The sequence below is a fragment of the Copadichromis virginalis genome, linkage group LG18 (assembly GCF_057382275.1).
Source record: "Copadichromis virginalis isolate Kocher_CV1m ecotype Utaka linkage group LG18, C_Virginalis_male_GT1.1, whole genome shotgun sequence".
Classification (NCBI taxonomy): Eukaryota; Metazoa; Chordata; class Actinopteri; order Cichliformes; family Cichlidae; genus Copadichromis; species Copadichromis virginalis.
In genome coordinates, this window is record NC_140635.1 from 2,085,727 (window position 1) to 2,110,007 (window position 24,281).

Genomic DNA, 24,281 nt, shown 5'->3' on the forward strand with positions numbered 1-24,281 from the left:
GCCGGTTTAACTCAGGCGACCACATGCCATACGGCTGAGAGCGGCCGGCCCGGGTTCAAGTCCAACCTGTGGCCCTTTGCCGCATGTCTGCCCCCCTCTCTCTCTGCCCCCGCTTTCCTATCGTCTCGTCACTGTGTCTATCAAATAAAGCTGAAAAAGGCCAAAAATATTTAAAAAAAGAGTGTAAAAGGTCTTCAATGAGACAGTTTCTTCACATCGAACAACAACCCTCCCACCTCTGTTTCTACCACAACAATGACGTTCACAGTTAGAGGCAAAAACAGACGATAACACTTTAGGATAATGCAATTTATTTATTGGTTATTAATTCTCATTGCAGTCAAGTTTATAAATGATCATTGACAGTTAAGAAAGAACAATTGGAGTGAAAGTCTTAAAATGAAAATAATTTAACTTGAACATTAAATGATCAGATTTCATACAATCGTAAAATCCTGATCCACGCTCAAGTTGATTTTGTTCAACAAATTACAATCATATGTACTGATTAATGTGAGGCACAGAGGTGCAGCATGATTTAGTTAAATAAGTCTCCAATCAGTCAGTTTGTCTTATCTTCTGAACAATAATTAGGTAAAAAGAAAACAACTTAAGGATTTGTGATCTTTTATGTAAATTAATATGATCAACAGCTCTGCTAATACCAGTACTACTGCTTCATTTAGTCATTTATGTCCATGCAGTAAATATTTACGAGTGCATGAGAATTACTTGGCGTTATTCTTGTTGTTCTTAATCATGTGAACAATAAGACTTGCACACATTTGATTTTTTGTTTCTGTTTTTCTGACCAATCACAGTATTGCACATGTTTGTGGTATTTTAGCTCCCATCCCCTGCAGGTGCCGCACTCGTTTCTCCCAGCCTGGGTTGGCCTCTGATTTCTCTTCCTCGATCAGCATGTCGATGTATTCTGAGGTGGACAGAGGATCTGGCTTCAGTGCTATCTGTTTAAGCGTGTCCTCACACTTACATGACATTTTCGCCAATTCCGTCACATCAGGCAGTTTATCAGAAAATACACTTTCCAGTTTTTTAACCAGAGCCTCAGCAGTCATCTTATCATCGGTGACACCGATGCTTTCTTTCAGCTCTCTGACTGATTGTTTCCGTGTATCCTCTTTATACTCCCATTTTTTCTTCTCGTTGACATGCTCTTCCCACGAACATTTGCTTGGGCACACAGTGCAGCATCCATTTGAATCCATTGCAGCACAGCAATTTTCAGCTGCATCCTTTTTCACAGGACAGGGATAATGGCATGTAAACTCACACTTCTTACAGTTGGTACTGAAATTACCAGCATCCTCCTGCTTAGGGTTCATGACTGTAACTTCAAACTCGGCGTTCTCATTTTTGTTGATCTGCGCCTCAAACTCTCTTAGTTTTTTAGTCGTCTCTTTTAGCTCCCGAAGCCCGACTGACCGCAGTCTGCTTAATTTCCACCAAGCTTGTCCTACTATTTCATGCTGCCTTCTTTGATTGAGGACCTCGTTGGTCTGTTTCAAGCTTTTTGCTTGTGTGACTTCTACAGAATCAAAAAAACTCTTCATGTTGTTTGTGCTCATTTCCCAAAACATCTGACCAAAGTTTTCCTCTTCTTCATCTTCGTCAACAGTGTCGTCATTCTGAGATGATCTGTTGTGTGCAAACAAGGCTGAATTATTAAATTTGAAGTGAACAGGCAGCCCATCATCAGCTGTAGGTAATGGGACACCTGAAGCTTTTACTGCGTCTAGAACTGGAGGTCGCTGACCGTCTACAGATGTCACCAGGACCCTGATGTTTTCTGCCACATCTTTGCCAAAGATTGAGAGCACTGAATCAAACACATATTTCTGTGTTGTGGATCTCACTTGAGCAGCCTGAGCTACAAAACACACAGCATCGATGTCAGTGACACCACGCTGAGCAGAGAAGAGATTACGTAGCTGCTCTGTGATCTCTCTGTCTCTTTCTATGCCTCTTGTATCTCCAAAGCCTGAAGTGTCAATAATGGTCAGAGAGAACGGGATTTTGAATCTATCCTGGTGGTTGATTTTGTAAACAGTGACTGTCATAGCTCGTGGCAAAGTTCGAACCACTTCATGAACCAGTCACGTGGTACAGCCGGGCAGCGAGGCTTCGGACGTCATCATTTTCAGCTCCTCCCATAAATGAAGCAAGCCTCGATACGCGCTTCGCGGAAACGCCCCCTCCATTACTCGACACACGCTCCGAAGCCTCGATACAGAACGTCCCATCACTACCCCTTTTTGTTTATCTGCCCGGTCGCCGAAAAGCCGCGCAGCCCCGGTAATTGTAAAAACTAATGGTGGTGGTGCGTGTATGCGCCCAGATCAGCTGTCGGCGGCTCGGGACGGGGTGACTCCGTCACACTGTCCAAAAATGCACTCAGTTTACTTTTGACTCACTGTGAGCATCACTCATTATTCTCCCAGTAATTAAGGTTAGGATTTGTATATTTTTTTATTCCAATCCATTCTTCTTTTGCAGCATTTAAATAACCTTTATCAGATTTGATGGTTTTGTTACAGACTTTTCAAAATGTGGGATTAAATTGTGTTAAAATGTACAAAACAGTGATGTCATGTTTTGTGACGAGGACCGAGGCACAGAGAGACTTGATGAATTTAAGAATCTTATGATTTAATAAAGAAATTTGCAGACTTGCACAGAGATGGTAAAATTATGATGACTGATAACGGAGACGAAGACAACAGACGACGAGGACAGGGAGGAACAGGGGTTTAAATGCACCAAGGAGACAGACAGAGGGAACTCAGGACAACTGGAGACACTTAAGGATGCAGGGACTGACAGAGACGGGGACGAAGTCTCAAACTCCTCCGAGTAAAGTTTGTTGCCTGGCTGGTCAGCTCTCTGGGTGCTCAGCACCCTCAAAGCTCTGATCCTAGCAGCGCCCTGATAGCTGATAAACATTTACTGTGTTTTATGAAGCAACTAAATTACAGAAAAATCCAGAAAAATTACAGGAAAGTAAACAAAAAGTAAAATTACACTTTTTAAATAAAAGCATAAAAATCAACACAATAAAAACTCCATAAACATCAACATCAGGAGTCACTGAGAAAATAAACTTAATATTAGATCAAAGTTAAAGAATATAAAGAAGCTGAAAGTAAAAAGTAAAAAGTTGAACATTGTAAAGTCCAATAAAATATAATCACACTTCTATGTTAAAGATAAATCAGTTTTAAAATGAGATCTTATCAGGCAGCAAACAGTGAATATGAGGTTTTTTACGTGTTGTTTGTCTTCATCGACTGAGTTCAGATCTTTATCGTCTCAGTTCAAACTGGTCTCGACCTTTTCTTTGTTCTTCTTTGTGATCACATGAATGTTCAGTGAAGGAGTTTCTCGCCTTTCTCTATTTTAGCCATGAGCTCTGCTTTTTCTTTCATGAACATCAGAGACTCAACTCGTTGCTTCCAGCCTTCTTTGCCCTCAGATTTCTCTCCTTCAATAAGCATGTCGATGTACTCTGGAGTGGACAGAGGGTTTGGCTTCAGTGCTATCTCTTTGAGTCTGTTCAGACACTTGGAAGATTCCTCCACCAGTTTCACTACGTCAGCCTGCAAACTTTTATACTCAGCATTCAGTTTATCAATCACTTTCTGGACAGTCATCTTCTCTCCTGTGGCTTTGAGATATTTTTCTTGCAGATCTTTTCTTGTTACTTTTTTTTTAAAACGTTCATAGCGCCATCTGTACGTCTGACTAAAGTGTACATTCCAAATACATTTTCCTGGACATTGAGTACAATATCCATTTGATCCAATTGCTACACAGCTACTTCTATCTGCACCATATGGTATGGGACAAGGGTAGTGACAGGTATAATGACACTGCTGACAGTTGGTGCTGTAGTTTCCAGAGCCAGAAAGGTCCTCCTGAACAGGCTTTTTGACAGGAACTTCAAATTCAAAGTTCTCATTTCTGCTGATCTCTGCTTCATGTTCTTTAAGTTTTTCCCTCGTCTCTTTTATCTCCTCAAGCTTGGCTAACCCAAGTTTCACCTGCTCCTGCAGATTCTCAACTGAAATCTGGAGCTGCTTTCTTTCTCTGAGGACTTCCTTTGTCAGTGTCAAGCTTTTAGTTTGTATGAGATTCAGAGCAGCAAAAAAGCTCTTTATGCTCTCTGCCCCCATCTCCCAAAACATCTGATCAAAACGTCCTCCTTTACCAACATCACTCCTGCTGACTCTTTCAAATGATTTATTTTCTGCAAACAAGGCTGAATTATTGAATTTGAAGTGAGCCGGCAGTCCGTCTTTTGTTTTAGGACATGGGACTCCTGCAGCATTGATCGCCTCTAGAACTGGAGGTCTCTGATCGTCTGCAAATGTCACCAGGATCCTGATGTTTTCTGCCACATCTTTGCCAAAGATTGAGAGCACTGAATCAAACGCATATTTTTGTGTTGGTGTGAGTCGTGCTAAAGCAGCCTGAGCTACAAAACACACAGCATCGATTTCACTGACACCATGTGAGGAAGTGAAGAGATTACGTAGCTGCTCTGTGATCTCTCTGTCTCTTTCTATGCCTCTTGTATCTCCAAAGCCTGGAGTGTCCACAATGGTCAGAGAGAACGGGATTTTAAATCCATCCTGGTGGTTGATTTTGTAAACAGTGACTTCAGAGGTCTGACTGTGAGCTCGTGATGTTGGCTGATCCTCATTAATGAATTTAAACCTGAAACTGTCCTCCCACTCGACACCAACAATGTAGTTGATCATCCCATCGATCAGAGTGGACTTTCCTGATCCAGTCGCTCCAAAAAGCATTATTGTACGATTCTGCCTCGTGCTTTCTTCTCCAAAGTTAAACTTCCTGCATCCATCTATGTTCATGTGTTCTTCTGTCAGAGGCAGTTTGTAAACTGAGGGGGAATCAGATTTGAGCTTTTCACTTTTAATCCTGAGAAGTTCTGCGAGGCGGTTAAATGTTGTGCAGACTTTAACAGTGATGCTTTCTTTGCTTCTTCCAGTTGAACCACAATCACATCTGACCCTGACTGCATATTCTGTCTCTGACTGAAGACCTGAAAGGATCACATTTTCACCTGCTGACTTTGTTTGGTTCCACTGCAGAGCTTCCTCATTTTCATCTGTTTTTGAATACTCCACCATGTAACTCAATATCTGCACATCCTCTCCAAGCTCAACAGGCTTCTCCCAGCTCACTGATATCTCACTTGAATATGGCTGAGCTTGAGGTTTTCCAGGAGGGCTGCAGGGTAAAGTTTTAATGGCATCACTGATTACATTAGCTGGTCCGACACCTGCTGAGGTCACTGCTCTGCATCTGAACACATACTCTGTGTTTGGCTTCAGATCTCTCACTGTGACTTCTTCAGCCTTTGCTTCTGTCTTCTGCTGCCATCCATCCTCTCCACTGACACAGTACTCAACAGAGTAGGAGGTGATGTTCTCTGCTCCAAATCTGGGTGGAGAAATCTTCAGTGTCACACTGTTGTGGTTTATGTCAGCTGCTGTCACAGTTTCAGGCTTTGAAGGAGGCTCAAAGTTCTCACTGACAGTAAATCCACCTTCATAAAGGTAGATGCTGGAACCTTCCTGTGTCTCATTAGTTAACCCCACTGTCAGGAACTTCATGTTCTTGTTCTCCTTGTTGGCCTCTGCAAAATCACTGAAGAGTTTTGCTTTTCTCCTCATTTCATCTGTTACTTCTTTTGAGGCGTACCATTGTTCCTTCTCTACATCATGAGTGTGAGGATCTTGAAGGTCTGGCTTGGTTTTTCCTCTTAAGTATCTTGATAAAGCTGAGAGGTACGGTTCATCCTTTCCCAGAGAGGTGAAAACAAAACACACAACATGCTCTGCACTCAGACTTTCCTTGTACAGATCATTTTGAGACGAGATGATTTTGGTGTTTTTCATCATCCTGGTAAAAGACATTAAAGTGTAGATTTCTCTCTCTTTACAGTCCATCCACTCGTTCAGGCTTTTGCTGCTGAAAGGTGAAGAATGTCTCTTCTTCAGGATCTCTGCAAGCTCAGCTTCCTCTTCTCCTCCTCCTCGGATTGATGGAAGCTTCTTGGCCAAAGTTTGTTGGAATTCCAGCTTGAACTCAGAGCACATTTCTTTGAAACTTTTAATTTTTTTACCAATCTGTGGGAACTGCTGTGCAGTGCTGGTTCCCAGTACATCATTGGACCTCATTTCCAGCTCACTGAAGTCCTCCAGGACTGTCTGTGCTTCTTGAACTAATCCTATACTGATCTGACGGACGAGTTGAGCAGCAGAAGAATCTAAAGCTGTCAGTGGCAGCAGCCAGACCTTCACTGGTACAGCTTTGTCTCCCAGTAATCCTGGCAGGCTTTGGTAGACTTCTACTGCACCTTGAAAGGTTGTTGGTGGTTTTGGAAGACAGAAGTCTCCATAAAACCTGCAGGAGAATTTATGAACACTTTCTTTGTCCTTGTCTTCCATCTTCAGGGAACCTTCACCCTCTACAGAAAGTAAGGGAATCTTCTTGATGATCACCTTCAAGTTGCCCTGAACATCTTGATGATTTTCCTGTTCAGAAACTTCACGGTCAAACACAAAGAAAGCTTGTGCTCCATAAAGAATAGCTGTGACTACATGTGTTGCTAAGCCTTGATCAAAAACATATGGATGCTTCACGTTTCCTCTTCCAAGATGTTTCATGGACAGCTCCTGGAACTTTGTGGTTGCCTTGTACTTCAGTGTTACTCTGGCCTGATTTCTGGAAGATTTACTATCATTCAGATATTTGGCAGATCCATCAACCTGAACCAGTCCACCCAGGAAACTTGCCTTCAGTGAAGCTTCAACATTCAGAGCTGAAGATTTGTCTGAAATTGATTCAGATGCAACAATTTCAAAATCATTAGAGGCCTGCGGTCTTTCTCCAACATCTTTCATCAGGTCATCACGATCCCACAGAGTCATTCCTGCAAAAGAAGAAGCAACAAAAGTACTACCAGGACTCCATCAATTAAATCACATTCTAAAATAAATGTTAAAAAATGATTTTAAAAAATGTGAATTTTAAAATAAACAAACAGAGTGGTGTGTTTCTATGAGCAAACTTGTCAAACTTTTGCTGTTGATTTTTTCACGACTTTCCTTGTTGTGTTTTTTCATCTCTTTTTGTGATATTCACCAAAATGAAATAAAAATAGTAAATGAAGCACAAATATTTTGTTTGTCTGGATGAACCAGATTAACTGAGTTCTTCCAGATGAAGAGTTCAGGCTCTGCATCTGAGTTTTCAGTATTTAAGATAATGACAGTAATAATGTCAAAAATGGCAGTTTGGATTTCCTTGAGGGAAACGTTCTAATAACTAATTTAGTGACGCCACTGTCAAAAGACTACATGTCACTGATCAGCCAATCAGTGACATGCAGTTGGTACAAAAAAAGTATCTGGTACCAGGTATTACCAGCTAATGATGAAATCGTAAAGACTGAGTTGACTCAAGCCAACCTGAGTAGCTCCAAATGGAAAAGCGCTCTAAGAGTTGGAGCGGATTTCCAGGTGTTGCATCATGGCTGCCAACTTGTTTTAATAGTGACTGACTTTACTCATGAGGATCAGGGAAGATGTTCTTATCTTTATGTTATCTTTAGGCCCTGTCAGTTGCACATTGATTACAGGAGCTAGTTAGAGCTTGTTTTTGTTTTGTTTTTTCTTTTACAAAAAGGCATAAATAGAAGTCAGAAGCAGGAATAATAAAACCTTGGCTGTTTCCACAGGACTTCAAACACTAATCTGCTAGAATCCAACAACTTTGAGCAAGCAGCAGGTTTTAATTCTGTTTGAAGGCTCAGTTTGAACCTTCTTTGAGAATTATAAAAATAAAAAATTAGCAGGACAAAGGAACAGTCCGGATCACTTTAACACAACTGGGTGCAGTTAAAACCACGAGGCAACCTGTGGAGCTGAAACTTGGAAATGTTAAACACTACAGTTCCTCTGGGTGCCACAAGGCTCCAAAAGGGAGTTAGTCCCAACAGACAGTGACGGTTCTAGCCTGTTTGGCGCCCTGGGCGAAGACTCCCTCTGGCGCGCCAGTTGGTTGTTTAGGGAGAAGGGGAAGTTTTTAGGAGTGACACCCACAACGGAAAGCGGGTATCACTATGTGAGACATTAGTGATGTTTAGCGTGTTTGGAGGCTGTAGTTAGTGTGTTGTGTAGTTATTGTTTTGTATTGTGTGTCAGTTAGACTGCTGAATTTCATATTTGCTCTAAAAAAGCCGTCAAAGGCAGATTCCAGTGTAAACGCTGTTCCCACATGGAAAACTGGACTGATGCACCTCCTGCTGTCAGACCTGCAGGGTTTAGGCCTGTGCTGTTCTCCTCTGTCTTATACTGAACACAAACTACATTTTTTGGACTGGCACAAATAATTTGTGTGCCTTCTTCTTTGATGCAGCACACCTGATTGTTCAGTAAATAGATTTAAATGGTTATATAAAAAACGCCTGAGGTCTTGGCTGCATTTTTAGGTAAATAGTACCATATAACTTTGTTGTTTGCAAAACTTGTGCATAATTTTTTAGAAATGTACAATTTCTATTTGCATTTCAAGCTATGAAAATGATTCGTTAAACATGTTTGTGGGTTTTACAGTAAAAAATATAACTTTTTTTTACTCGGATTTAGAATTTCCTGTCTGAGTTTAGATCAACTGTGCTAATATAGTATACTAAAATGAAAAAATAACTCAAATTTCAGATATTTGAGGTTGTGCTGAAAACAATGATACCAAACAAGGCAAGAAAAACATATTTTAAAGGTGAAATATAGAGGTAAAATCAAAAGTAGTCAAAAACAGCCAATTATACCCTGGACCCCAGAGGGTTAACATAGAACTTTTGTCGGAACCATACTGAATTTCACCAGAGAAACACACACACACATATGAAGAGAGAGAGAGTATGCATTGTATTGTAACGATGGTTAAGTGTTATTGTACAGTGACATGTTGGTTATCTCTGCACACTGTTGTTGTTCCTTTAAGATTCATGTTTGGTTGTGCTGCAGGAAGTAGGGAGGGTGGTGTAGAGGAAGGGGAGGGGGGACCTGGTTGTTCGGTGTTATGTGTGTGTGCCAGGCTGAAGAGAGGTGTAGCACGAGGGCGCTCTCCCCTGAGTTAGCAACCCGCTTGCTTATGTGCCGAATAAACGGACAAACTGAGACCCAACCGTCTGGTTCTTGTGAATGTTACATTGGTGTCAGAAGTGAAGAAAGAAAAAAGAACCCCAGAACGCCCGACACCCTGTTGCTGGCGACGCTTGCCGTTACGAGACGAGGATGTTGCCGGGCAGGATTAAGAAGGAGACGGAGGAGAGGGAGGAGAGGGAGGTTCGTCCGCGCGCGCCCGCCCATGGAGTGAGGGAAACGGCGCTGCGGCTGTCTGCCGAGGCTGGATTTTCTCCAGGTTTGACTAGGCTCGGGAACTGTTCGCACAGCGGCCGCGATTCCAGCGGGAAGGAGTCGACCTCGCTTGGCGCGCCGTCACGTGATGTAAACAAACATGGCGGCGCCCAGCAAGCTGCAGCGAATATAAAAACGCCTAAGTTCAGCGGCAAGACGCCATGGGAAGTGTTTATCGCACAGTTCGAGCTGTTAGCTGTTGCAGCTGGCTGGTCTGAGGAACATAAAGCTCTCCAATTAGCTTTGTGCCGTGTGAGGATGCAGCTGCATGCCTGCTGCTGCTGACCAAGGAGCAGAGGGGAGATTATAATGCTCTGGTCGGAGCACTTCAGAGGCGCTTCGGGCAGTATAACCAACCAGTGCTGCTGAGGTCGGAGTTCCACAACAGACGCAGATTGCCAGGTGAGCCCCTCCGCATTTTGGCCCATGAAGTCGAGTGCCTTTGCCAGAGGGCGTATGACAGCATGCCACCATCAGTGCAGGCGGAGTTAGCTCGGGACCAGTTCCTGCAGGCCCTGAGCCCTAAAGAGCTCCGTATGCAAACTCAGCTTGCTCAGCCGGCCACACTCAGTGCAGCCCTGGAGCTAGCGTTGGAGAGGGAGATGCTTGCAGGATCCTCTGGGGGCGCTGATGATGCACACGTGGTGAGGGCTGTGTCAGCACCTGTGGAACAGATGGAGATGCCAGCGGGCCTGTGCAGTTGGGGATGTGGACAAGTCGGACACCTCATCAGGCAGTGCCCCAAGCTTGCAGCGGTTCAGGGAAACGCCCACGGGCCCGTGTAGGTGGAAGTACACGGGCCTGGGAGAACGACATCCCCACACCACCTCCACCCGGTGCGGCCATCGCTGTGGGCTGGACCCAGGTTGACGGCTTTTGCCATGTTCCAGTGACGATTGCGGGGGTGTCCTGTACGGCCCTGCTGGACACGGGGTCCAATGCAACGCTGGTCCGACCCGATGTTGTCCCAACCGGAGCTGCTGTGCAACCGACTAATGTGCAACTTAAGACTGTGACCGGTGATCTGGCCCCAATGAGAGGGAGGGGAGTGTTCCAGTTCAAGGTGGGGGACCTCGGTGTGTCTTATGCTGCCTGGGTGGCTGACGTGCAGGACGCCTGCATCCTTGGGCTGGATTTTTTACGAGCCATTGGTGGTGTACTGGACTTAGGCAAAGGATTCCTCGTACTCCCTGATGGGAAGAAGGTGCCGCTTATTCCTCCCCCGGTCTGCACAGCATCTGCCGCGGCGTCCACCTCCACCGCAGAGACCCCTACAGACCCGCCAGCAGAACAGCGGGCGGAGGAGGAGGAGAGGCTCTCAGCAGTGAGGAGTATCTGGTCAAAGAACTGTGAGGGGCTGACTCCACAGCAGGAAGAGAGTCTATGGCAGGTACTAAAAGAGTTTAGTGACATTTTTGCCCTGAAAGAAAGTGGTGTTGGCTTGACACACTTGGTAGAGCACGTCATTGAGACCGGGGATGCCCAGCCTATTAAAGTGCGCCCCCGCCGCCTGCCCCTAGCTCATCAGGAGGCTGCGGACAGAGAGTTGTGTGAAATGATGAAGGCGGGCATCATAGAGCCATCTGATAGCCCGTGGGCCTCCGCGGTGGTGATGGTGCCTAAGAAAAAAAGTCCTAGGATGCGTTTCTGTGTGGACTACAGACCACTCAACAAAGTGACGAAGAAGGACTCTTACCCCCTTCCCAGGATTGATGAGTCTCTCAACTTAGTAGCCGGGTCCTCCTGGTTCTCCACCCTGGACCTGCGGAGTGGCTACTGGCAGGTGCCACTGTCCCCGGAATCCAGACCGAAGACAGCCTTCTGCACTAACAGGGGACTATGGCAGTTCAAAGTCCTGAGCTTTGGTCTTTGCAACGCTCCTGCGACCTTCGAGAGGCTTATGGACAGTGTGCTGGCTGGCGTCCCACGGCAATGGTGTCTGGTTTACCTGGATGATCTTCTAGTGCACGGGGGCTCCTTTGATGCTGCCCTGGATGCCCTGAGACAAGTGTTGGAGAGGGTGGCGGCTGCAGGCCTGAAGCTGCATCCCGACAAGTGCCACTTCATGAGGAGGGAGGTGGAGTTTCTGGGCCACAAGCTGGGTCGTGAGGGCATCAGCACTTTGGAGGAAAAAATTCACACCATTACCGGGTGGCCCACACCAGCAGACCAGAAACAGCTCAAAAGCTTCCTAGGACTGGCGTCTTATTACAGGAGGTTTGTGAAGGGCTTTTCCTCCATAACCGCACCACTCTTCCACCTGCTGCAGAAGGACCGTGACTTCATCTGGACACAGGACTGTCAGCAGGCGTTCGACACCCTCCGCAGATCGCTGACAGAGTCCCCAGTCCTTGCCCCCCCTGACCCCACCCTGCCTTTTGTCCTGGACACTGACGCAAGTAATGTGGGGCTGGGAGCGGTGTTGTCGCAGGTTGGGCCGAAAGGGGAGAAGGTGGTGGCGTACTTCAGCCGGGTCCTGAACAGGAGTGAGCGGCGCTACTGTGTCACACAACGAGAGCTGTTGGCTGTGGTGGCAGGGGTGAGACACTTTAAGTACTACCTGTGCGGCACAGCATTTGTTATCAGAACTGATCATGCTGCCCTTCAGTGGCTGATGTCTTTCAGGGAGCCAGAGGGACAGGTGGCTCGCTGGCTGGAGGAGCTCCAAGCCTTCAATTTCACCGTGGAGCACAGAGCAGGGACGCACCATTCTAACGTAGACGCCCTCTCTTGCCGCCCATGTGCTGCAGCTGGCTGCCGTTACTGTGAGAAGCGAGAGGAAATAAAGCGGGAACTCACGACAATAGACGGAGCAGCACAGCTCGCCTGCAGGGCTCTTCTGGTGGTGGATGCAGCGGAGTGGAGGGCATGGCAGGAACAAGACACGGACCTGCTGCCGGTCCTGCAGTGGCTGGAGAAGGGGGAGCAACCCCTTTGGGATGAGGTCACTGGGTTTTCCATCTGTACCAGGGGGCTATGGGCCAAGTTTGCAGCTCTCAGGTTGAAGGAGGGGGTGTTGGAGTGTACCTGGAAGGATCCTGCCACGGGGGAGGAGAGGTGGCAGGTTGTGGTGCCAAGGTCGCTGAGGTCAGCTGTGCTGGAAGCCTGCCATGGGAGCACTGGCTCCGGCCACTTTGGGGTCTCCAAGACTCTCCGCCGCCTCCGCCAGAGCTATTACTGGGGTCAACAGCGGAGGGATGTGGAGGACTTTTGCCGCAGCTGTGATGCATGTTCCTCACACAAAGGGCCACAGGACCAGTCCCGGGCTCAGCTTCAGCAGCAACCAGCAGGAGCCCCAATGGAGCGAGTAGCTGTGGACGTCATGGGCCCATTTCCTCGCACAGACAGAGGAAACCGCTATGTTCTTGTGGCCATGGACTATTTTACCAAGTGGCCGGAAGCATACGCCGTCCCAGATCAGGAGGCTGAGACTGTCGCTGATGTATTAGTGGAGGGGATGTTCAGCCGCTTTGGAACAGCAGAGATCCTCCACAGTGACCAGGGGCGTAACTTTGAGTCCAAGGTTTTTGCTGCCATGTGCGAACGCCTTGGGATTAAGAAGACCCGCACCACCCCACTTCACCCCCAAAGCGATGGGCTGGTGGAAAGGTTTAACAGGACGCTGGCCCAGCAGCTAGCCATCCTTACCTCAGAACACCAACGGGACTGGGATTACCATCTTCCCCTTACCCTCATGGCCTACAGGTCGGCAGTGCAGGACTCCACCCAATGTACGCCTGCCCTGCTCATGTTAGGGAGAGAGCTGAGAACTCCTGCAGAGTTGGCTTTTGGGAAGCCCCCGGACGCGCCAGAGGCACCACCGGGCCGGGACTACGCAATGAAGCTGCAGGACCGGCTGGATTCTGCACATTCCTACGCCCGAGAGCAGCTGGCGAAGGCAGGCCTGCGCCAAAAGAGGAATTACGACATCACCACTAAGGGGAGGCACTTCTGTGCTGGGGAGCTGGTGTGGGTCTACAGCCCAAAGAGGAGGAAGGGACGGTGTCCTAAACTGGATAGCAGCTGGGTGGGGCCTTGCAGCGTCCTAGAGCGAGTGGGGGAAGTTGTTTACAGGGTGCAGTTGCCTCCTAGGGGGAGGATAGTAGCGCTGCACAGAGACCGGATGGCCCCCTACAGAGGGCAGTCCCTCCCCTCCTTTCCAGAGGGACGTGTACAGAGCGTCCATGACCCTGCTCAGAGGGGCCCCCGACCGGGGCTGCGTTCCCCTCCCTCGGACTCTTCACCCCAAAGCCCCGAAGCTCCGCGTCCACCTCAGGGGCTCAGGAGGTCAAGGAGGGAACGTAGGCTACCACCCCGCCTCAGAGACTGTGTCGTTCCCTCGGGGATGAGGAACTTATTGCTGGGGGGGCAGTGTAATGATGGTTAAGTGTTATTGTACAGTGACATGTTGGTTATCTCTGCACACTGTTGTTGTTCCTTTAAGATTCATGTTTGGTTGTGCTGCAGGAAGTAGGGAGGGTGGTGTAGAGGAAGGGGAGGGGGGACCTGGTTGTTCGGTGTTATGTGTGTGTGCCAGGCTGAAGAGAGGTGTAGCACGAGGGCGCTCTCCCCTGAGTTAGCAACCCGCTTGCTTATGTGCCTAATAAACGGACAAACTGAGACCCAACCGTCTGGTTCTTGTGAATGTTACAGTATGCAAACAGCTACCAGACAGCCATCATAACTCGTCACACAATGAGAACAGGACAAATCAACAACTGACAATGACTAATTAATATTAAAATCTGTAACATAATGTATTGTTTGGAGCTTAGTCTGTTACTGTTGCTATTTTTACCATATCTTCTTGGAGCAACTGTAACTCACATAATTTGCTTAGGGATTAATAAAGTATTCTGATTCTGATTGTTTCAGGATGAGCTGCCATTATCCAATCACACATCTGCTTACCTGCATCTTTTGCTCGTTTCTCCTCCTCTTCTTTTCTCTTTTTTCTAAACTGAGCACCTGATGGCTTTGAACCCAGGATTCAAATCATTAATCCATAATGAGCTTGGATTTACAACAGTATGAATGAAATGTGCTCTATTTGGAAGCAGCAGGGCCCCCTCCCCTTTCCACGGGTTGTGTGTGAGACTTTAAATCATCAAACTATAAATTATACATTTTAAATTGTTATTGATCCCTTTACCCCGAGTCCTAAAGTGTATATTTATTTTCTTACTCTTCTTATATATATTGTTTGTTTACTTGCACTGCTGTAACTGGAGCCTCGTCGTCTCGTCTCTCTATCTACTGGACTGTATGTAGCGGAGATGACAATAAAGTTTACTTTGACTTCAGCAGCGAGCAGGCGCACCGAGGAAAAACAAACTATAAGTCTGTATCATAATGTCTGGTGTTTTCGTGTTTGTTGGTTTGTTATTACTTTGTTTTATTGGTTATTAGTATTGTATTGTAGATCAGCTTGTTAGTGTCGGTAATCGTGGTTGTAGGTATTGTCCGTAGTAAAAGTAGCCACGGGTGAATTATTTTATAACACGTATCTGATACTGGAGTTAGGGGCGTGGCTACTTTTACTGGCAGAAAGGCTGGAGTGATGGGAACCTGTTTGGGCTCACATCTGCTGCTTCAGCTGATGGTCTTTATGGTCTACAGTGACCCCTTGTGGACATTGTTAAATACCTCTGTGTTGAGTAGATGATGTGTTGTGATTGTTTCTTAGTTACTTTTGACTCTACTGATTACAGAATTGCCTGTTTCTGTTTCCAGAAAACCATGCTCCTAGTCACATATACCGTATCTTCTACAACTGTAAGTTCACGTATGGCTGCACTGCATTTGGATTAAGCCTGGCAAGCTCTGATGTAACCAATTCTTCTGTGGAACTTAAAGAAAATTAACTCAAGTCCTGGACTGCTGCCGTCATCAACAGAAGACTTAGGCCAGACTTATATATATATTATTCTACAGTCGACTGGCTTTAAAAAACGAAAGTTTGTGATGCATAAAGAATTTTTACATGTGAATTCTTACCAGTGACGAGCGAGTCACTGCGACAGTCGTACAACATCCCGACGCTGAAAGGCCGACCGAGCGCTGCCACCTCCATCTCACCTGATGTACCGTCCATTCTTCAGTCTAACCTGGAAAACACAGAAAAATTTTGAGGATGTTTTTCTGGTTCTTCTGCTGTCCAGCTGTTTGTTTTTATACCCATTACTATAACTGACAACATCTGGAATAGTTCCACCTGGCACCTCCTGGGTGAGACAGTGACAGTGTAGTAGGTTGTAAAATGCTGCACGGGAGCTAGCGCAACAGCTACACAGCCTCGCACGTCACCGCCCCACCAGCAAGCTAACGGCAGCTATAATGCTAACGCCAACTTACCCCCGAATGCCACATTCACCATCCAGCCTCCCGAGCTGTTTGATTTCTCAAAGCCACAGCAATGGGAAAAGTGGATAAGGAGGTTTGAAAGATTTCGACTTGCAAGCAACCTGCACCTTAGCTCAGAGGCTAACCAGGTGAACACACTCATCTACTGCATGGGGGATGAAGCAGATGATATCCTCCGAGGGCAACCTTTATCGGACATACTGCTTTGTACTGCTGCCTTTGTAAGAGACACTTTGGATACGTACTTTGTTCCCAGGAAAAACATTATCTATGAGAGAGCTCGCTTTAATCAAAGAACACAGCAAGCTAATGAGACTGTTGACTCGTTTGTCACCGCACTTTATGCTTTAGCTGAAAACTGCAGTTATGGTGCACTGCACGATGAGTTAATAAGAGATCGCCTCGTCGTGGGTCTGAGGGACATCAGCTTAGCGGAGAGACTTCAAATCGACAGAGATTTGACATTGGAGAAAGCGGTTAATCAGGCCCGGCAGTCTGAAGTCATCAAAAAACAACAGACAGACATCAGAGGGGAAAATAAGATGGAAATAGATGCTGTGACAGCGAAGCACAGGGAACAAAGGCATTCAACATTCAAACCCCGAAGAGAACGTAAATGCACAACAAAGGACAAAACACCAAATGGGAGATCATGCTACAGGTGTGGGAAAACCCCTGCGCATGGTAAAGGACAATGCCCAGCAAAAGATGCAACATGTCACTCATGTGGTAAAAGAGGACACTTCAGTAAAGTGTGTAAATCTGTTAAATCTGTGCATGTGACAGAAACAGAGAAAAGTGATGGTACACCCGTGTTTCTTGGTTCTGTAGACGCAGGTTCAGATCCTTGGTATGCAGACCTTACTATCAGAAACCACAAAGTTAGATTTAAGATGGACACAGGAGCTGACGTCTCTGTTATCCCAGCCCAGATGTATTACTGCATAAACCAAAATGAGACAGAGTTATGTAAACCAGATAGACCATTGTTTGGTCCAGGTGGTACTCCACTTGATGTGTTGGGTATGAGCAGAGAAACAATTTGCAAAGGTGAACAGGAAATACAGGAAAATGTCTACATTATCAAAGATTTGCACATAGCACTGTTAAGCAGGCCAACAAGTGTCAAGCTGAACCTTGTGTGTAGAGCTGACAGTATTGACATGAATGTGTTGAATGAGAACTACCCAAAGCTGTGTCAGGGATTAGGTTTAATGCAACAACCTTATACGATTAAGTTGAAACCCAATGCTGTGCCTTCTTCCCTGGCCGCACCAAGACGGGTCCCCATCCCTTTGTTAGGAAAGGTGAAACGGGAACTGGAAAGAATGGAGTTCATGGGAGTAATCAGCAGAGTTGAAGAACCAACAGAATGGTGTGCAGGTATGGTCCCAGTGCCAACAAAAAACGACTCTGTGCGTATTTGTGTTGACCTCACCCACCTCAATGAAGCAGTGTGCAGAGAAAAGTACATCCTGCCTTCGGTTGAACAGACACTTGGATCCCTGGCGGGAGCAAAAGTCTTCAGTAAGTTAGATGCAAACAGAGGCTTCTGGCAGGTTCCATTGTCACCAGAGTCAGCACACTACACAACATTCATTACACCCTTTGGGCGCTTCCACTTTAACAGACTTCCCTTTGGAATAGCGTCAGCCCCAGAACATTTTCAGCGTAGAATGTCAGTGATCCTTAATGGGCTGCCAGGTGTGGTTTGTCACATGGATGACATCCTCATTTGGGGACAGGATCAGCAGGAGCACAACGCCAGGCTGCACATAGTGCTCAATAAACTCCAAGAGGCCGGTGTCACGCTAAACCTGGAGAAATGTGACCTTAGCAAACAGGAAGTGAAGTTCCTCGGACACGTTTTGTCTGCGGAGGGAGTACAGCCAGACCCAGACAAAATTAGAGCGATCACAGCAATGAAAGAGCCGTCAAACGCCAGTGAAGTGCGCAGCTTTCTCGGGATGCTTAACCAATTAGGCAAATTCATCCCAGGACTGGCCGAAAAAGACAAGCCCCTAAGAGACCTGCTCTCGAAGAAAAATCAGTGGGTTTGGAGCTGCGCACAGCAAAAAGCGTTCAATCAGCTGAAAGGCGATCTGACGTCAACTCCCATTCTTGCACTCTATGACCCAAACAAAGAGTTAAAACTGTCTGCAGATGCTTCCTGCAACCCTTAATGCCAAGCCAACTCCCTGAGAGACCATGGCAAAAAGTTGGAGCAGACCTTTTTACGTTTAACAACAGCAACTATGTGCTTCTGGTGGACTACTACTCTAAATTTGTGGAAATAGCCAAACTTACTCCCACAAGATCGGAGGATGTTATAGTGCATCTAAAATCAATCTTTTCCAGACATGGGATTCCAGAGTTTCTCTACAGTGACAATGGACCTCAGTTTTCAAGCCAACAGTTCAAAGACTTTGGAGCAGCTTATGGGTTCAGACATGTAACAAGCAGTCCAAGATTTGCACAAAGCAATGGTGAGGCTGAGTGTCATGTCCAAACTGTGAAAAGTCTGCTAAAGAAAACAAAAGATCTATATCTTGCACTTCTAGCTTACAGAGCAACCCCATTGGCTAATGGATATAGCCCTGCGCAACTACTAATGGGACAAAGACTGCGCACGTCAGTTCCCCAGCTTCCTTCTTTGCTCAATCCCAGCCTGCCCAACAAGGCTACAGTGTTGACAAAAGTGAGAGAGAGAGTGATGAAGGACAGTGTTGCGTACAACAGGAGACATCGTGTGACAGAACTTCCTCCACTCTCACCGGGACAACCAGTGTGGATTACAGACACTAGGCGTGAAGGGACTGTCATCTCCTCTCACTCCACACCCCGCTCATACATTGTCGAGACCCCTTCAGGAGCCATCAGGAGAAATAGGCATCACCTCCAGCCATTGCCAGATGCCACACCAAAGTTACAAACCCCAATTACGCCTCTCAGTCCAACAGAGAACGCCCTGCCTGCTTCAAACCTATCGGCGACTACAACTCTGACTCCTAAGACAGAAGACCCAGGTCCTGTCAGAACTAGGGCTGGCAGGGTTGTCAAAAAACCACAAAGACTGGACTTGTGAAAATAAACAAAACAAAAAAGAAAAACATGGGTTTAAAAGTAAAGGAAAAAAGGTTGAAGAGAAAGAAAAGTTTCTATGAAAGGTTCTAAGAAAAAAAAAAAGAGAGTACAGTTTTCATATATGCTGTAAATGTTCTTGTAAGTTTGATGTTTTCAGCGAAAGGAGGATGTGGTGTAATCTGTTTGAGTATAACCTGTTTTATTGTGAAAGGGGGTTCTGAAACAGGAAGTAGACAATAAAGGTCGGAGTTTGAGTGCTCTACAAGGTGTCGCTTGAATCCTTGCCTAAAACCACGACAATATTAAGATAAAACCTTATTACATCAGTAGATGGTGATCCTGCACAGCTGTGGATCCACTGGAAAGCAAACAGCTGCAGGTTCAGGCATTAAAACTCTTTATTGATCCACAGCTACTGCAAAGCTTCATTTGAAATGCTTCTAAACACATTTTGTATAGTTTTTCTTCACGAGTATCGTACGTTGGCAGTAGGTCATTTCCAGAAAACTGTTAATCTAAATATTTTTTAATGAAATCGAGTTTATTTTATATAGCACGAAATCACAACAACAGTTACTTCAAAGTGCTTTACATTGTACACTAAAGACCAGAATAATACAGAGAAAACCCAACAATCAGACCCTCTGGTGTATAAACTATTGCTGTCAGCGTTGATCTCGTCAAAATGACGTTAACCCCATAACCGCATTAACGCGGCAAATCTCCGTAAGCAAGTTGACGTGGATCGCCCCATGCGTAGGGCTGCATGGTGCTCACGCGTTTACGAGCTACCGGAGATTTGCCGCGTTAATGTGGTTATGGGGTTAACGTCATTTTGACGAGATCAACGCTGACAGCACTGGTCACTTCATTGTCATTAGTATTTAAACAAATAAAAACCTATATAATAAAAACAAATATATAATGTGCATATCTTTTCAACACTGATGCGAACATATCATACACAATAATATAACAATAGTCCAGTAAATGTAATCAAAGGAGAGTGTGAGTCACTCTCGCTCACACTGCTCCTCTCATTGGTGAGAAGACAGAAAGCTGAAGCTTCAGTGGTCTAAGTCAGTGATTCATCTGCCGGTGGATCACTGACTTCCTGACGGACAGGAAGCAGCATGTGAGGATGGGAAAGAATGTCTCGGACTCCCGGACCATCAGCTCCCCTCAGGGCTGTGTTCTTTCTCCTCTGCTCTTCTCCCTGTACACCAACTGCTGCACCTCCACCCACCAGTCTGTCAAGCTAATCAAGTTTGCAGATGACACCACCGTTATTGGGCTCATCTCTGACGGGGACGAGTCTGCCTACAGGAGGGAGGTTGAACGTCTGGTGTCCTGGTGCAGCCACAACAACCTGGTGCTGAATGCCCAGAAGACAGTGGAGATTATTGTGGACTTCAGGAAGCACACAGCTCCACTCCCCCCCATCATCCTGACTGACACCCCCATCACCTCTGTGGACTCATTCCGCTTCCTGGGTACCACCATCACCCAGGACCTGAAGTGGGAGCCCACCATCACCTCCGTCATCAAGAAAGCCCAGCAGAGGATGTACTTCCTGAGGCAGCTGAAGAAATTCAACCTGCCAACACGGACGATGATGCAATTCTACACCGCAATCATCGAGTCCATCCTCACCTCCTCCATCACCGTGTGGTACGCTGGAGCCACTATCAGGGACAAACAGAGACTGCAGCGTGTTGTGCGCTCTGCTGAGAAGGTGATTGGCTGCAGACTCCCATCTCTGCAGGACCTATACACCTCCAGGACATTGCGGCGTGCAGCTCGGATCTCAGCTGACCCTTCTCACCCTGGACACAGTCTGTTTGACCTGCTCCCCTCAGGCAGGAGGCTCCGGTCCATTCGCACCAGAACCTCTCGCCATAAGAACAGTTTCTTTCCCTCTGCTGTTGGACACATGAACAATAACCATATGACTGTTCCCACCACTAACACATGACCCTACGCTGTGTTCACTGCATCATTCCATGTTTGGCACTGATCACCACCTGCACTCATGTATATATCATGTATATATCTATCTACTTAGCACTTTTAATTCTTATTCTTATTTTTATTTTCATGTCTATTTAAACGTAATTTATGACAGTATGTTTGCACTGAAGCACCGCAGCAATTTCCTAATGTTGTAAACCTGCTCAACATTTGGCAATAAAACCCTTTCTGATTCTGATTCTTCTAAACCACAAGGTTGCCAACTGACTGGTTCTTATACAGCACTTTGTATTCTGAGCACTGAAAGTGCTTTGCACAACTTGTCTCATTCACCTGCTCGCACAAGCACTTTTTTTCTATGCAAGTATTTTCTATCTAACATTCATACTCCAGTGGATGCATTGGAGAGCAACTTGATGTTGCCCAAGAATATTTGGCATGCAGACCTGCGGATTAGTCGGTGACCTCCTGAGTTACAGCCACACCGAGATTGAGAGAGACAGTATTTGAAACTGTAAGAATGACAACAGGCAGTTTAAGCTACAGCGTCTCTACAGCTGATGGACATTTCTTTTATAAAACAACAGCTCAGAGTTCATTTGGCTGATATAGTTTTGTGGTACGAACGTAATATGCAAATTATATTAAAAAAATGTCTGAACAGGAAATAACCTGAAAATGCCTTGTGACTCACAACAAAAATATAAAAAGAAATCTTAGCAATGAGGAATCAGGAAGATCTAAAACAAACAAAACAAGTCAAACCACATACTCACAGCAGAATGAAGTCCCTGACAGGAACACACTCCACCAGCTATTGTTCCTTTGGGAAGGTCAGGAAGAACTCTGATTTCTCAGAAATAGTCTGAGCTTTATGCTGCAGCTTTAACCAGGAGGGAAAACCAGAGAAAAGAAATTTACAAACAGAGCAGCTGGTTTCACACTCAGGACCTTCCACATGTTAGAAAACATGGACGTGCACTAACAACGATGGACACAAATAAATCTGTGAGAGCAAGTTGAGGTTATTCATGTTACTAAGACTGTATTTAAGGAACACCAATTAAATTATATGTGTGAAGTATTTACTTATAAAGTATTGTTGAATTAGTTCTTAAATATATTTCAGTTCTTACTATGTTTCAACTGCTTCAGAAAATGATTCATATAAAATTTCACCTATTGAGCTTCCCTCGGCCCTTTGAGGTGGAAACATTTTAAAGTAACATTATTGCATGGGCTGCATGTGTATCCTGTTGGTTTGTAACAATTCTGAAATTGAACGTCTGCGATATCGTTCCACCACCTTGACTCCCACAGAGCTGTTAATGACCAGTTACAGAAGCTTCTCTGGTGAAACCTGCAGATTTATTAGTTCCTCCAAAAACAAAACTGGAAATATTCAGAACAATAAATTTGATGCAGTCTGGTCTCTGGTAAAAACAGTTTCTTCAATGACAACATATTTAACATAAAAACAAAACAAACATAAAACAAACCTGATGGAACTCAAACTTGAATTAACAGCCAGCATAAAAAGTGAGTTTTAAACGTGATTTGAAACGCTGTATAGACTCTTAAGTACAAATATTGAGTGGCAGATGTTCCAGAGTCTAGGCGCTGCAGCTGTGAAGGCCCCATCTCCTTTATTGGGCTGTACTAAGATCTCAGTGCTCTATTGCGGTTATATATGTTGAGGAATTTGCTTAAGTAACTGCTCGCCATATCATTTAAAACTTCGAAAGTAAGTAAAAGCATCTTAAAATCAATACAATATTTTACAGGGAGCCAGTGTAAATTTGCTAAAACTGGAGTGATGAGTTCAGACTTTCTAACACCTGTTGGAAGACATGCAGCAGCATTTTGGGCGAACTGCAAGTGATGGAGAGATGAGTGTTAAAGACCAAAGTAGAGAGAATTGCAGTAGTCCAGTCTAGAGGTGATGAAGTCATAAATGTTTTACTAGGTCTTTAGGAGGAAGATGAGGCTTCGCTTTGGCAATTTCACATAACTGATACAAACTGATTTCGACAACTGTGGACACTTGTTTCTCTAATTTGAAGATCTATCTAAAAACACTCTGACATTTCTTACAGTGTGGAAGTGATGACAAGCAAGAGGACCGAGCGTATCAGTTAACTTATCCAAAGGGGCATCACTTCCACAAACAATAACTTCAGTCTTATTTTCGTTTAGGGTGAGAAAGGTCTGTGATAACTGTCTACATGATGTTAAAGACCGGTTAAGCAAAGGCTGCAGTGGGACAGAGACATCCACCAGTATTATAAGGTCTTAAATGGTCGATTGCTTCCTTTAAGACTGAAAAATTCCCAGGCTCAAACTGCAGAAAAACAGCAGAGAACTTAGAAGGCAGATCTAGGTCTAACTCTGCCTGTGAATGTGAGACCTTAAAGATGAGATTTTGATAAATGGAAAATGGACTGGTTCTTTTATAGCACTTTTCTACTCTATCATGTGCACTCAAAGCGCTTTACAGAACTCGTACAGTCATCCAATCACTCCCATTTGCACAAGCACTTTTTCCTCAGCTGTTAGCTAGTGCTTCTTAACTAACATTCACACACACATTCATGCTCTGATGGATGCATCGGTAGGCAACTTGGGTTAGTAGTAGTTAGTTAGTAACAGCTGACTCTGTTGTGTTTTCAGTGGCCATGAGTACCATTCACAGAAGGTTCAATTCAATTTTATTTATATAGCGTCAAATCACAACAACAGTCATGTGACTGTTGTTGTGATTTGACAAAGTGAGATTATTTGAAAAAGCTGATGAAGGTAAATGATTTTTAGTAAGAAAATTAAAGGTTTCAACTGTTTTCTGTTATAAGAAAAAAAATACTGACTTGATATGAATACTGATTAAGCGTTTATTCAAAAGATAACTACAGTCAGGAAGCAAATAAAATATGTAACCACAGTACTCACTGCACACAGGAGTTGGTCTCTCAGGTTGTTCTGCCTCTGACGTCTCTGTAAGGAACAAACTTTGCCCACCTTTGGCTTTTATAGGACATACAGAGAGGAGGGACTGATTTCTCAGGAATGTGTGACCTGCTTCCTCTGTAAACAGGGAGAACCACAAGTCACACTTGTTATACAGGATTTACAAAAAGGAAAGAAAAAGACTTTTGAGAACAGCTTAAGCACCCACACTGTATTATTGCAGTTTAAATTTATTCATGCTTAGTTCATACATATACATGTCTCATTCTTGAAACTTTCTCATACTCTTTTCAATTTAAAGTTCAGTTTTATATGAATATACACACATGTATTTGCTGTTTTAGACTTGTAACTTTAACTTTTTAATTTTGAACTAGGGAAGATTTATTTGTAATCCTGAGCTGCTGCAACACTTGAATTTTAGCC

General features: G+C 45.1%; 2 protein-coding genes across 3 annotated transcripts; both read right to left on the reverse strand.

Annotated features, from left to right (window-relative positions):
- Positions 1-445: 445 nt before the first annotated feature.
- LOC146686885 (uncharacterized) lies at positions 446-2,081 on the reverse strand. Its single transcript, XM_085439452.1, has one exon. The coding sequence runs from the start codon at positions 2,079-2,081 to the stop codon at positions 816-818; it is 1,266 nt and encodes a 421-aa protein (XP_085295578.1). The 3' UTR covers positions 446-815.
- A 204-nt stretch (positions 2,082-2,285) lies between these two features.
- LOC146686886 (uncharacterized) lies at positions 2,286-23,983 on the reverse strand. 2 transcript variants are annotated; one of them, XM_085440187.1, is made up of 4 exons: positions 23,838-23,983; positions 21,668-21,774; positions 15,471-15,580; positions 2,286-6,982 (listed from the first exon to the last, which is right to left on the reverse strand). In XM_085440187.1, exons 3-4 carry the CDS (start codon positions 15,565-15,567, stop codon positions 3,387-3,389), a joined length of 3,693 nt encoding a protein of 1,230 aa, XP_085296313.1. In that variant the 5' UTR covers positions 15,568-15,580; positions 21,668-21,774; positions 23,838-23,983; the 3' UTR covers positions 2,286-3,386. The 2 variants fall into 2 exon arrangements, with proteins under 2 accessions (XP_085296313.1, XP_085296314.1); XM_085440188.1 differs by lacking the exon at positions 21,668-21,774.
- Positions 23,984-24,281: the final 298 nt, after the last annotated feature.